Source organism: Neoarius graeffei, chromosome 11 (genome assembly GCF_027579695.1).
Source record: "Neoarius graeffei isolate fNeoGra1 chromosome 11, fNeoGra1.pri, whole genome shotgun sequence".
In the NCBI taxonomy this organism is placed as follows: domain Eukaryota; kingdom Metazoa; phylum Chordata; class Actinopteri; order Siluriformes; family Ariidae; genus Neoarius; species Neoarius graeffei.
This window is the reverse complement of record NC_083579.1, coordinates 60,674,190-60,687,930: the sequence shown is the minus strand read 5'-3', so window position 1 is coordinate 60,687,930 and position 13,741 is coordinate 60,674,190. Positions and strand designations below refer to the sequence as shown.

Genomic DNA, 13,741 nt, shown 5'->3' with positions numbered 1-13,741 from the left:
CCTGATATTAAACAAAGTTAGCATTCATAAAAGACCTATCAATCTTCACACATTTTCCATTGCTGTTCAAAAGTTTGGCTTGTCTTGCTGGTTTTTTGGTTTTTTTTCTGTTTTGCAAAATGTATTGGAAACACTGGAAGTATTATTTGAATGACCCTTATGGCATGGGCAATATGGTAAAATACATTGTAATGCTAAAGGATAAATAATTGTTTAACAAAATGGCAGCATAACAGTGCTGTGTGTGTGTGTGTGTGTGTGTGTGTGTGTGTGTGTGTGTGTGTGTGTGTAAATATGAATAAAATAATACATACACACCTTTTTTTTTGGGGGGGGGGCAACTTCAATTTTTTTTCTTAAATCAGCGTCTTTGTGTATGGCACCCATTTCATTCCAGTGTCTGTGCTGAAATTCTAACACAAGCACACCTCATTTTACTTAATGAGGTACTGATTTAGGTGATCACCAAATCTTATTTAATGAGGAAAAGTATGAAAACCACTGCTGTGGTCATCACTGTCCTCTTACAATAGGACCAGTTTGGATGGCAAAAACGGTGCCTGTAGTACCTTAAATTTAATTTGAATACAAAAATATCTATTAACCATGCCAAAAGAGTTAAAAAGAAGCTGGGGGGGGGGGGGGAGGGCTTTACTGGCAGAGGGATACAGTGAGCGTCAGATTGCTTCCATCCTCAAAATTTCAAAGATGGCAGTTCATAAGAACAAGGTCAAGCAGCAGACATTGGGAACAAGGAAGTTACAGACTGGCAGAGGGCAAAAATGACTCTCCACTGACCAGGATAATTGTCAACTCCTTCCAATGCCACTCAACTGTACAAGAAAAAGAATGGTAAATGGCAGTTGGGGTCAAGTGCACGGCAAGGATGGTTCAAAACAGGCTCCTCCAGGTGGGGATGAAGTCATGCAAAGTTAGGAAAAAAGCCCTTCCTCAATGAAAAGTAAAGAAGAGCCAGGCTGAGGTTTGCTTAAGGACCATAAGGATTGGACCATAGAGGACTGGAGTAAGGTCATCTGAGTCCAATTTTTAGCTTTTCCCATCACCTGGTCATCGAATGGTTAGGCACAAGCCACTTTGTCTCGCACCCATTGTGAAATTTGGTGGAGGATCAGTGGTGATCTGGGGGTGCTTCAGCAAGGCTCAAATGGAGCAGATTTTTGTTTCTGAAGGACACATGAATCAAGCTGTGTACAAGGTTACCCTGGAAGAAGACTTGCTTCCTTCTACTCTGACAATGTTCCTTAACTCTGAGGATTGGGTTTTCCAGCAGGACAGTACTCCATGCCACACAGCCAGGTCAATCAAGGTGTGGCTGAAGGACCACAAGATCAAGACCCTGTCACGGCCAGCCCAATTTCCAGACCTGAACTAAACTGAAAACCTCTGGAATGTGATCAAGAGGAAGATAGATGGTCACAAGCCATCAAACACAGCTGAGCTGATTTAATTTTTGCACCAGGAGTGGCCTAAAGTCACCCAAGTGCAATGTGAAAGACTGGTGGAGAGCATGCTGAGACTCATGAAAGTTGTGATTATATATATATATATATATATATATATATATATATATATATATATATATATATATATATATATATATAAATATAAAATAGTTTTTGCCCCCTTCCTGATTTTCTTTTGCATGTTTGTCACCCTTAAATGTTTCAGATCATCAAACAAATTTAAATATTAGACAAAGATAACACGAGTAAACACGCAATGCAGTTTTTAAATGAAGGTTTTTATTATTAAGGGGAAAAAAATTCCAAACCTATATGACCCTGTGTGAAAAAGTGATTGCCCCCTAAACCTAATAACTGGTTGGGCCACCCTTAGCAGCAATAACTGCAATCAAGCATTTGTGATAACTGGCAAAGAGTCTTTTACAGCGCTGTGGAGGAATTTTGGCCCACTCATCTTTGCAGAATTGTTGTAATTCAGCCACATTGGAGGGTTTTCGAACATGAACCGCCTTTTTAAGGTCATGCCACAGCATCTCATTCGGATTCAGGTTAGGACTTTGACTAGGCCACTCAAGTCTTCATTTTGTTTTTCTTAAGCCATTCAGAGGTGGACTTGCTGGTGTGTTTTTGGATTATTGTCCTGCTGCAGAACCCAAGTGCGCTTCAGCTTGAGGTCACGAACAGATGGCCAGACATTCTCCTTCAGGATTTTTTGGTAGACAGCAGAATTCATGGTTCCATTTACCACAGCAAGTCTTCCAGGTCCTGAAGCAGCAAAACAGCCCCAGACCATCACACTACCACCACCATATTTCACTGTTGGTATGACGTTCCTTTTCTGAAATGCTGTTACTTTTACGCCAGATGTAATGGGACATACACCTTCCAAAAAGTTCAACTTTTGTCTTGTCAGTCCACAGAGTATTTTCCCAAAAGTCTTGGGGATCATCAAGATGTTTTCTGGCAAAACTGAGACGAGCCTTTTGTTCTTTTTGCTCAGCAGTGGTTTTTGTCTTGGAACTCTGCCATGCAGGCCATTTTTGCCCAGTCTCTTTCTTATGGTGGAGTCATGAACACTGACCTTAACTGAGGCAAGTGGGGCCTGCAGTTCTTTGGATGTTGTTGTGGGGTCTTTTGTGACCTCTTGGATGAGTCGTCGCTGCGCTCTTGGGGTAATTTTGGTCGGCCGGCCACTCCTGGGAAGGTTCACCACTGTTCCATGTTGTCGCCATTTGTGGATAATGGCTCTCACTATGTTTTGCTGGAGTCCCAAAGCTTTAGAAATGGCTTTATAACCTTTTCCAGACTGATAGATCTCAATTACTTTCTCATTTGTTCCTGAATTTCTTTGGATCGCAGCATGATGTCTAGCTTTTGAGGATCTTTTGGTCTACTTCACTTTGTCAGGCAGGTCCTATTTAAGTGATTTCTTGATTGAGAACAGGTGTGGCAGTAATCAGGCCTGGGTGTGACCTAGAGAAATCGAACTCTGCTTCTCCAAAGATGTGATAAACCACAGTTTGTTTTAACAGGGGCGGGCCAATCACTTTTTCACACAGGGTCATGTAGGTTTGGATTTCTTTTTCCCTTAAAAACCTTCATTTAAAAACTGCATTTTGTTTGTGTTAGTGCTGGTGGATAGCTCACTTGGTAACATCACTGACTTGGTGCAGGAGGTCATGGGTTCGTGCCCTGGTTGAGGCAATTGAGGTAATGCTACCTGCCTACCTCATCAGTGAGGGACAAAAAAAAAAAACAAGTCACAAGTTTGGATGTTACCTGATGTAAAGTAGTGTGGTGAAATGCTACTATGCAAGTAACTCCAGTGAGAGGGGTTATATGCGAATGATGTGGGATGCTTTGATACCCAACATCTACAGTAACTGATGTACAATAATTTGGCTGAAGCCTGTCTGTGTATGTTTAACAGAGCTTGAGCAAATGTAATTGGCTACTCCACCTCAGGTAGTGATTCCAGTCACAGTGTGGTGTACTCCTGCGTCCGGACTATGTAAGTGCTACGTTACATAATCTCAGTTCCTGATGTAATCTAGAGCACTGTTTTTTGCAACATTGGTTCAAATTCTGGCGTCGACATAAAAGGCTGACTTCAGAAGTCTCTAGTAGCTCAGTCTTCCCATATCTGCAAGCAGCAACTGCTATCACTAGCTAAATCACAAATGTTATGGTGGAGGAGGAGCCAGGACATCAGGGGGTTCATCATCCCCACACTCTGAGATTAAGACTGAGAACCCTCCCCCAAGCAACAAACCCTTATGAGCAAGAATGCATGAGCAGCTGACCTGAAATTGAAGATAGTAACAAAGCTGAACACCTGGAACCACCATGCCCAACTACTGCCCGACTGAGTGAGGTACCTCCTGGAAGATGTGAATGCAGCAGTACGAACATTCCCTACTACAACCATCACTGAGACCAACAAGCTGATCACATAGAAGGTGGATACTAACCATAAGGTACAGTATCCACCATGGAAGAAGGTTGGAGGTTAAGATCAAGGTGATCCAGAGAGAAGTTGGCCATCAGAACTTCAGGAAGGTATGACAATGAAGGGGCTACCATACCTGAGGCCCTAGAGACCGTCGAACAAAGACCTCACAGCCCTGGTTACCCATCAGGTTCATAAGCAAAGCTGAAGTCAGGATGTTCTCCACTCAACCATCAAAGGTGTATTCCATGTGGCAGGGTTATTAGCTCCACCACCAAGGTCCAGTAACAATCACTGTGGCAGACATCCAAGTAAGAGTCTTGAAAATGAAGAACTGGACAGCACCAGGCCCAGGTATGGTTCATGCTTACTAGCTAAAGAAGCTAACCTCACTACATGAGCATTTGGCAGCACAGATGAACCAGCTGCTTGTGGATGGGACTTGCCCAGAATAGCTGACTGAGACAGTCCTGATCCTGAAGGACCCACAGAAGGGAGCAGTCCCATCCAACTGCTGCCCAATAATCTGCCTCTGCATAACATGGAAGCTCCTGTCAGGCATCATGGTGGATGAGTAGGCACATGATTCAATGCATGAGTGAGGCCCAGAAAGGAATTGGTAGGAACACCAGAGGAGCAAAACATCAGCTAACCATAGACAGTGCAGTAGCTTGAGACTGCAGAACCAGACATGCCAATCTGTGCATTACCTGGATTGACAAAGCCAATGACTCGATGCCCCACACATGGATCCTGCACTGCAAAAAACTGAATTTGAGGAGAAAATTACTTAATTATCTTGCTGCATGCCTTTATTTTTTTTATACTTGACAAGACATCTTAGAATAAGTTAGTTGCAATCTAGAACTAGGTTTAATAATCTCAGAATCGGTGTCTTGTATTCTTCTACTAGGAAATGCTAGATCGTTTCAACTATTTTAAAGATATTTTAATTTGCTAATTTTTTTTTTTGCATTGTGGAATGCTTGAAACTGTACAACAGGACTCTTGGAACCTTCATCAAGAACTCAATGAGGCTATGGAAAACAACCCTAGAGGCCAACTTCAAGCCAAGAACATGGGTCACTATCAAGTGCAGCATATACCAAACAGCATATACCAATGTCCCTGCTGCTGTTCTGCGTAGGACTGAACCGCCTCAGCCAGCTCATCACTAAGAGTGGCTATGGATACAGAATATGAAATGGAGCAACCATCAGCCACCTCTTTTTGTACATGGATTACCTCAAGCTGTATGCCAGGTCTGAGCGAGACATCAACTCGCTGATCTACAGCAACGACATCGGAACATCATTTAAACCAGATAAGTGTGCCCGGATGGTAAGAAGGAGAGGGAAGGCAGTAAGAACTGAGGGGGTGGTGTTACCAGATGGCGTAATAAGAGATGTGGAAGACAGCTACAAGTACCTTGGAATCCCACAGGCAAATGGCAACCATGAAGAGGCCTCCGCTAGGAAAGCAGCAGCAGCCAAATACCTACAAGAGGGTAAGGCAAGTCCTGAAAAGTCAGCTGAGTGGGAAGAACAAGGTATGCGCCATCAACACCTACACCCTGCTGGTCATCAGATACCCTGCTGGCATAATAAGCTGGCCGAAGGAGGAGACGGAGGCCACTGACATCAGGTCGAGAAAACCTCCTGACAATGCATGGAGGGTTTCACCCCAAGTCCAGCACCCTAAGGCTGTATGTGAAGAGGAATGAAGGAGGCTGAGAACTAACGAACATCAGAGCCACTATTCAGGATGAAACAATGAAAATCCATGAGTACATCTGGAAGATGGGCCCCAAATGATGAAGTGCTTAGTGAATATCTCCGGCAACAGAAACCTGAGAAGGAAGTGCAAGAGGAACCATCATGGAAAGGCAAACCACTGCACGGGATGTACCACCAGCAGATAGAAGAGGTGGCTGGTATTGAAAAATTCTACCAGTGGCTGGATAAAGCTGGACTGGAAGAAAGCACAAAGGCACTAATCATAGCTGCATAGGAGCAGGCCCTAAGCACAAGATTGATAGAGGCCAGGGTCTACCATACAAGGCAGGACCCCAGGTGTGGACTGTGGAAAGATGCCTCTGAGACAATCCAGCACATAACAGCAGGGTGTAAAATACTAGCAGGAAGAGCGTACATGGAATGCCATGACCAAATGGCTGGCATAATGTACAGAAACATCTGTGCTAAGTATGGACTGGAAGTCCCAAGATCAAAGTGGGACACACCTCTAAAGGTGGTTGAGAATGACAAAGTGAAGATCCTGTGGGACTTGGAGATGCAGATTAGACAAACTGGTAATGGCTAAACAACCGGACATGGTAATGGTGGAAAAATGGGAGAACAAGGCTGGGGTGATGGATGTGGCAATACCAAGTGACCGTAGCATCAGGAAAAAGGAATTTGAGAAGCTCAAGAAGTATCAAAGGCTAGAAAAGATGTGGAAGATGAAGAGCAGTCCCCATGGTGATAGGAGCCTTCTGTGCAGTGACGTGTAGTGTAGTGGTCTGATGACAGAAGCTGGAAGGCCAGCAAGGAGAGAGTTATAGTAGTCCAAGCAGGAGATGATCAGTGCTTGGACCAAGAGCTGAAATAGAATAGGTGGTAAGAAAAAGGCGGATCCTTCGGATGTTGTAGAGGAGGACTCTACATGTCTGGGTCACTGCAGCAATGTTTGCCCAGGAGGAGAGTTTGTCATTGAACATGACCCCTAAGTTCTTTGCACTGGGTGAAGGAGCAGGAATGTAGATTACCTCTGTCTTGCCTGGGTTGAGCTTCAAGTAATGGTTGTTCATCCAGCTCTGTATGTCACGCAGGCAAGCAGAGATGTGAGCCGAGGTCTGTGTGTCAGAACCAGGGAAAAAAGAGAAACAGTTTGGGGTCATCAGTATAGCAGTGGTGGGATAGACCATGAGCGGAGATAATTGGGTCAAGAGACTAGGTGTAGAGAGAGAAAAGAAGTGAACCAAAGACTGAACCTTGAGGGACACTGGTGGTAAGTGGGCATGGTGCTGATACAGAATCAGACCAGGTAACCTGGAAGGAGCAATCAGAGAGGTAGGACTTGAACCAGTCTAGTGCTGTCCCACAGATCCCTAGAGTTAATAAGGATGACAGGAGGATGGAATGATCAACTGTGTCAAATGCAGCAGAAAGATCAAGGAGAAACAGGACCGAGGAGGGGAAGGCAGCACGTGCTGCATGAAGTGCCTCGCTGACCGAGAGAAGTGCAGTCTCGGCTGAGTGTCCGGCACGGGAGCTAGACTGGTGGTGATCCAGGAGGTTGTTTTGTAATTGCAGAGAGTTGGTTGGCACCAGCACATTCAAGTGTCTTTGACAGGAAGGGGAGGAGAGAAACAGGGTGGTAGTTCTGGATGACAGAGGGGTCTAAGGTGGGGGGGGGTTCAGTAGGGGGGGTGATGTGGGTCTGTCTGAAGCTGGACAGGCATGTCCTCCTCCCTGAGCCCTTTCAAACCAGCCCAGGCACAGCCTGGTACGACTGTGGCTCAGCCCGCTATTCACCCCAGAGCCCCCCAAAAACTTTAACTCAAGTTAGCTTTTAAAAATTCATAAAACTGCCACCTGAAGTCCCAGCCCTGCCAAACTTTACAGGCACCTCCCTCTCCCTGAGACCTTTCAAACAAGCCCAGGCAAGGCCCAATCCGACATCAGAAGGGAGCGCGGCAAACTTTAGCATGAGCCCTAGCTCCAGCCACTCGTGTGGGGTGGGGGGGGTTAAAAATTCATGACTCGGCCACTGAAGGTCCTAGCCCTATATATAATGCATGTTGTGTATTATATAATATTTGTGTGAAATTATATTATTAAAACTGAAAAGAAAACATGATTGACACTACTATGAATGTTTCTGCAAGTTACACTGACAAACCTCTGTTAGTAATTCAAAGTCAGGAGTGTCTGTGCCAAATGGGCTGGAAATTTGTACACATCTGTAATACTCCAGTTCAGCTATGTGAAATGTAGTCATGTGCCTATTTTAGGCAAATTTTTATCTAATACTCAGTAACTGACAGTCACATGGATTTCCTCATAGCACCTCTAGAATTGTTAGCTGATTCTTTATATTCTCTATGATTATAAATCCATAGAACTTAGAATGTCATAGAATCCCCCCCCCCCCCCCCCCCCCCCATTTTTCCTTAATATAGATATGGCCAATTTCCATCCACCAGATTGGGAAGACCTATCACATGACTGGTACTAACCAGGGAGGACAAAGGTAATCACGTGCCTCCTCCTCGGCATGTGACATCAGCCAACTGTATCTTTTTGAACAGCTGCTTATGTGACATTAAGGGGCAGTGTAATGCACTCAGAGGAAAACATTATCCACCTACTTCTGAATGGATGAGCTCGCAGATGCCCCTGATTGTCTAGCACTGCTGTAATTGATAGTGGAGAGTATGCCACCCCTCCCTCCCTGAGAGCACAGGCTAGTTTTGCTCTCTTGAGTTCCTGGCTGCAGATGGTTGTGACATCATTGAGATTCGAACTAGTGCTGTCTGGATGTAGTCATACTACTTAATGCACAGTATAGTGTTTTGAACACCATTCTTGAATTTTCATCCAATGTACATGTAAAAGGTCCCTGATTGGGGTGGATATTGAAACACTGGGACAGATGGAGTCTTGTGTCAACTGACACTAAACTTCTAGAAGCTGAAAGCTATAGATTGACACGCGTGCCCAAAACTTGGCTCAACTGCTCCTCTCAGCAAGACACCCAAACATTAGACACGGGTGCATCCACTTTGCCACTCACCTTCCCTGGCCTCACTCTCCATTCACAAACCAGCACTCAGCCACAACCCCAGTGCCACATACCCCCACCACTCAACTCCGCCTGGGGAGCCATCTGGCCTGTAGCCAACTCCCCACCTGCCAGTGGGAAAGGTAGTCTGCCACCACCATCTGTGTTCCCAGCCTGTGGACCACCTCGGTACTTAAAGGGCTGCAGAGCAAGATATCAACAAGTGATCTGTATTGCCATCCTTCATGTGGTGGAGCCACTGGAGTGGGCCATGATCCGAGCAGAGGCTGAAAGGGTGTCCCAGCAGGTAATACTGAAGGGTGAAGACCACCCACTTGATGGCTACTCCCCCACCCCCCAAATGGTGCTGTACTTAGGCTCTTGTGTTGAGAGCTTGTGACTTGTGTACAGCACCGGGCAGTCCCCCTCCACCATCTGGGGCAAAATGGCCCCCAGCCCTCTGTCTGACACATCAGTCTACAAAACAAGAGGGAGAGAGAAATCAGGGGAATGTAATAGTGGCCCAGCACACAGTGCAACCTTTGCCTGTGTGAAGGCCTGTTGGCACAGCTCTGTCTACTGGACTGGATCTGGCACTCCCTTTTTAACATGATCAGTCAGCGTGCTGGTGATTGTACGAATAATTGGGCACAAACCTACAATAATGGCTAGCTACCCCCAAGAACTGTCTCATCCCCTTTTTGATCTTGGGTCTCAGGCATTTTGCAATTGCTGTGGTTTTATCAATTTGAGGACGCACCTGCCCAGGACCCAAGTGGAAGCCCAGATACTGTACTTCCACTCACCCAATTGCATACTTTCAGGTTAGCCGTGAGTCCCGCACACCTCTGACTCTAGAATGGCCCTGAGATGTTTGCAACACACAAAGCGTTGCTATATATAACGTCAGAGGATTTTTGTCTGTGAGCTGCTGGAATGTCACGGAACTCTTGAGTAACCTGAACTGAAGAATGATGAGCTGTTGTAAACTGAACTGGGTGGAAAAGGCAGTTTTGTTTCTCAGGATCAGGTAGTCAAGGGGATTTGCAATATCTGTCAGATCCAGTATCGAATAAAAATGAGCCATGCCCAACTGATTGAGCAATTCATCAATGCAAAGCATCTGATAGGCATCAAATTTAGACACTGCATGGACCTTCCTCTATTCCACACAGAACCAGACCGAACCATCAGGGCTGCTCCAGTTGCTGTGTGACTCCTCAATTATCCCTGTTTTGAGCATTGCCTTGAGTTCATCCTGAACAACCGTTTTCTTGTGTTTTGGGTAAGCGGTAGGGGTGGCTACGCACCACCACCCCTGGGGTGTCTCGATGTGGTGGTCTGTGAGGGGAGTACAACTGGGAAGAGGTGGGAATATGTCAGAAAACTGTTTGCAACCTGTCAACTTCCAAGACTTGGGACTGCGAGTGGTGGTCTCCACAGGGGACCGGGGTGGATTGCACGGCAGCTTCCATTTTTTGCCTCTGGCCCTAGCTTTGCCCTCTCCGGAACTACCGTTGCCAACACCACAGAGACCCCCTCGTTCCATAATTTGAGTAGATTAAGGTGGTATATCTACCGTGCCCTGCTTCTGTCCATTCGCTTCACCTATAGTCTGTGTCCCCAACTCTCCATGTGACCTCAAAGGGCCCTTGCTACTTGGTGAGTAATTTAGAGCTTGATGTGGGTAATAATACAAGAACTTTATCCCCCAGTATGAATTCCCAGAGGCGTGCACCTGTTGTACAGCCGGGACTGTCATACTTGCGCTTGCTGCAAATTCTCCTGGGTTAGGTGACTGGAGTGTGTGGAGTTGTGTGTGCAGGTCAAGAACATACTGAATTTTGCTTTTACGATTAGAAGGATCTTCCTCCCAATTTTCTTGTGACGTCCAAGATGCCACAAGGCTTGCGCCCATATAGTAATTCAAATGGGGGATCCCTGTGGAGGTTTGTGGGACTGCTTGTGCTGTGAATAACAGGCTCGAGCCATTTATCCCAGTTACTCGTGTCTGTGCAAAAACTTAAGTTCTTAAGGGTTTGGTTAAATCTCTCAACAAAGCCGTCTGCTTGTGGTGATAAACACTTCTGCGGATTGCTTTAACCCCTAGTAACTCAGTTTGCCAAGTGTGAGTGACGCAAATGTAATGCCTTGATCAGTTGGGATTTTGAAAGAAATCCTAACTCGGGAATAATTGTAAACAGTGCCTCTGCAACACTGCATGCAGAAATGTTATACAGCAGCACTGTTTCTGGGCATCACGTTGGGTCATCCACCAGGACTAAAATAAAGCAAAGCCTTTGTGCAGTCTGATCTAATGGTCCAGCAAGATCCATACCAATTCTTTCGAAGGGTGTCTCGATTAGGGGAAGAGGGTGCAATGGCACTTTTGGGGAGGCCGCTGGATTTACCACTTGCCACATGTGCTGCACATGACTTGCGGACATCCCCGCGAGTCCCTGGCCAGTAGAAGCAGGCCATGAGTCAGATTTGGTGCTTTTATCTTGCCTTAGGTGACTGGCCATTGGGTTATAATCAGCTGCATGGAATACAAGTTCCCTGCTTTTTTGGTATTAATAACTGCATTATCTGCTCTCCAGTCTGAGTGTCCTGTGTCACTTGATGCAGCTTGTCCTTAATTATGGTAAAGTACGGGCGGGAGGTGCAACGTTCAGCTGGAGATTCTGACCACCGAATATGATTCACCTGGTCGAAAGTGTGTTGCAGGGTCTTGTCTCACATCTGCTCCAGAGGGAAATTTGCTAGGGAATCCCCGAGAGACCAGGGAGGGATGGTGCATTCTCCGCCTCACCATGAGGTGGGGTTGATGGACAGCTTCCGCAGATGTCACACTGGTGGGATCCCCATTGACGTGCTACTGCAGGACCCACCCACCACTACTTGCTCTATTAAGCTCCTAAACCCTGGCCAGCCCATCCCTAGAATTAGTGGGCGGGTAAGTGAGGTGCGGAATAACCGCTGTCTCAACACACTTTTATTCTCCAAAATTGAATTTTTCACAATACTTGAATATTCAAAATTGGATATTCTTGAATATTCCTGTGCGCACACTGAACCTTCAAGTGTGCCATACCCAGTTCTTCACCTCGAGCAAAGCTTTGGTGGATTGTTTGTCTGGTTCCAGCCTGAATCTACCAAAGCATGATGTATAAACATACATCCACCCACCCCCAGATACTCCCTGGTATGTGGTACATTCCAGCGCATTGAGGATCTGGACCATTGCCCCCACCTCCATTGCATGGCATTGGTCCTCGAAGTGCCCACGCTCTCTGTAAAACTAGCACACTGGCCCACTGGTGGCACGGGGATCGCTCACTTGGGGTGAAAACACAGGTTTGGGGAGTCAGCCTCCACTTCAGTGGTACAGGGAAGGACTGGGTGCAGAGGGAGAGAGAGGAGTGGGTGCAAGATCTCTGCCTGCCACTGGAACCGTCTCCAGATGGTTCTCAGTCAACTTGATCACGCGGCCCTCTCTGCAGCTGAGCGACAACGTCACAATCTTCTGACCTCAAACACTGTCGGCAGGCATCCTGGAGCTGCTGGCCTTTTGCAAATGCCCAGCCGACTTCCTGCCTTGTCAGCATGCGGAAGTGCTCAGGGTCAGACTGACTTGTTGCAGAATAGTGCACTTCAGGTCTGCATACTCCAGGCTGTTGTCAGTGGGCAGTTACTGGGCTACAAGCTGGGCTTCTCCAGTGAGGGGCGGCAGTAAGCAAGCCAGGCTTCTGTGGTGAGGAGTAGCAATAAGTGAGCCACTCCCTTATCTGGCCATCTGCACACCCCTGTGGCTTGCTCAAAGAGCGCTAGGAAGGCCTTGGGGTCATTGTGACCCTATTTTCATCAGGGTGACATGGGGGGAGCCCACTGGCTCTAATTGGGGCACATGGAGGACCTCCAGACACTCCTATCTGTTAGCGGCAGTAAGCAAGCCAGGCTTCTCTGGTGAGGAGTAGCAGTAAGTGAGCCACTCACTTATCTGGCCATCTGCACACCCCTGTGGCTTGCTCAAAAAGCGCTAGGAAGGCCTCGGGGTCATCATGCGACCCTATTTTCATCAGGGTGACGTGGGGGAGCCCGCTGACTAGGGCACATACAGGAGCGCCTGGCGGTCCTCCTGCTGGGCCTGCAGCAGGGCCTCGAAGCACCGCTTCTCAAACACACGCACTCCACCCACAACACTCACTCCACTGAAGCTCGGCTCAACTGCTCTTCTCCACTTTCTTCCGCCTTATCGGTCCTTGGCTGCTATTCAAGACATGCACAACATTAATTAGACAGCGGTGCATCTGCTTTGTCACTGACCTGCCCCGGCCTCACTGTCCATTCACAAACTTGACCACGCCCCTGCTGCCACAGTATTTATTCCCATGGTGACTAAGGATGCACCACAACCTATATTGTAAAATTTTCTTTTACAATTAGCTTGCAGTAGTATTTTTCTACTGGACAGATTGAAATAAAAAATAAAAAAAATCAACCACCATGTAGCAGCTTTTATAGCTATACAAATTATTTAACCAAGGAATGCAGTAAAAATACAATTTTAATGGTCAGTCATTCTTATGTTAACAGTTGACAAGTGGTCAGTGTTGTAAAATAATTGAATTTATCTTTTACATTTTATATTGACGTTTCAAAAAACTGTATTGCAAGTAATCTCGATACCAGTGCAATATATTTCCCAGCCCTAATTCTTTATACAGAAAATCCATCTCTCTGTATTACTTGCATTTAGACCTATGGTTATAACTTAAAATAGTAATTATGCAGTTATATCTATGTTTGTTTGTAACCTTTGTAATTTGTGTGTCTCTAGTTGATGATCTTGTATAAAAAGTTGAACAGCAATCACAAGCAGTTGGAGGAGGAAATGAGAGAGCTGGCTGACAAGAAAGAGAGTGTGGCCCACTGGGAAGCTCAGATCACGGAGATCATACAGTGGTGTGTGACCCATAAAGCAAAAAAATTCCTTAGCAGCTGTTCAGCAAATATCTTGTAT

General features: G+C 46.1%; 1 protein-coding gene across 4 annotated transcripts in view; it reads left to right on the top strand.

Annotated features, from left to right (window-relative positions):
- Nucleotides 1–13,741, top strand: part of cdc42bpaa (CDC42 binding protein kinase alpha (DMPK-like) a) — a 126,167-nt gene that overhangs the window by 83,803 nt on the left and 28,623 nt on the right. For all 4 annotated transcript variants that reach the window (XM_060934435.1, XM_060934437.1, XM_060934436.1 and 1 more), the window contains exon 17: nt 13,559–13,683. In XM_060934435.1, the coding sequence (XP_060790418.1) occupies nt 13,559–13,683 (125 nt within the window). The remainder of the gene's footprint in view (nt 1–13,558; nt 13,684–13,741) is intronic.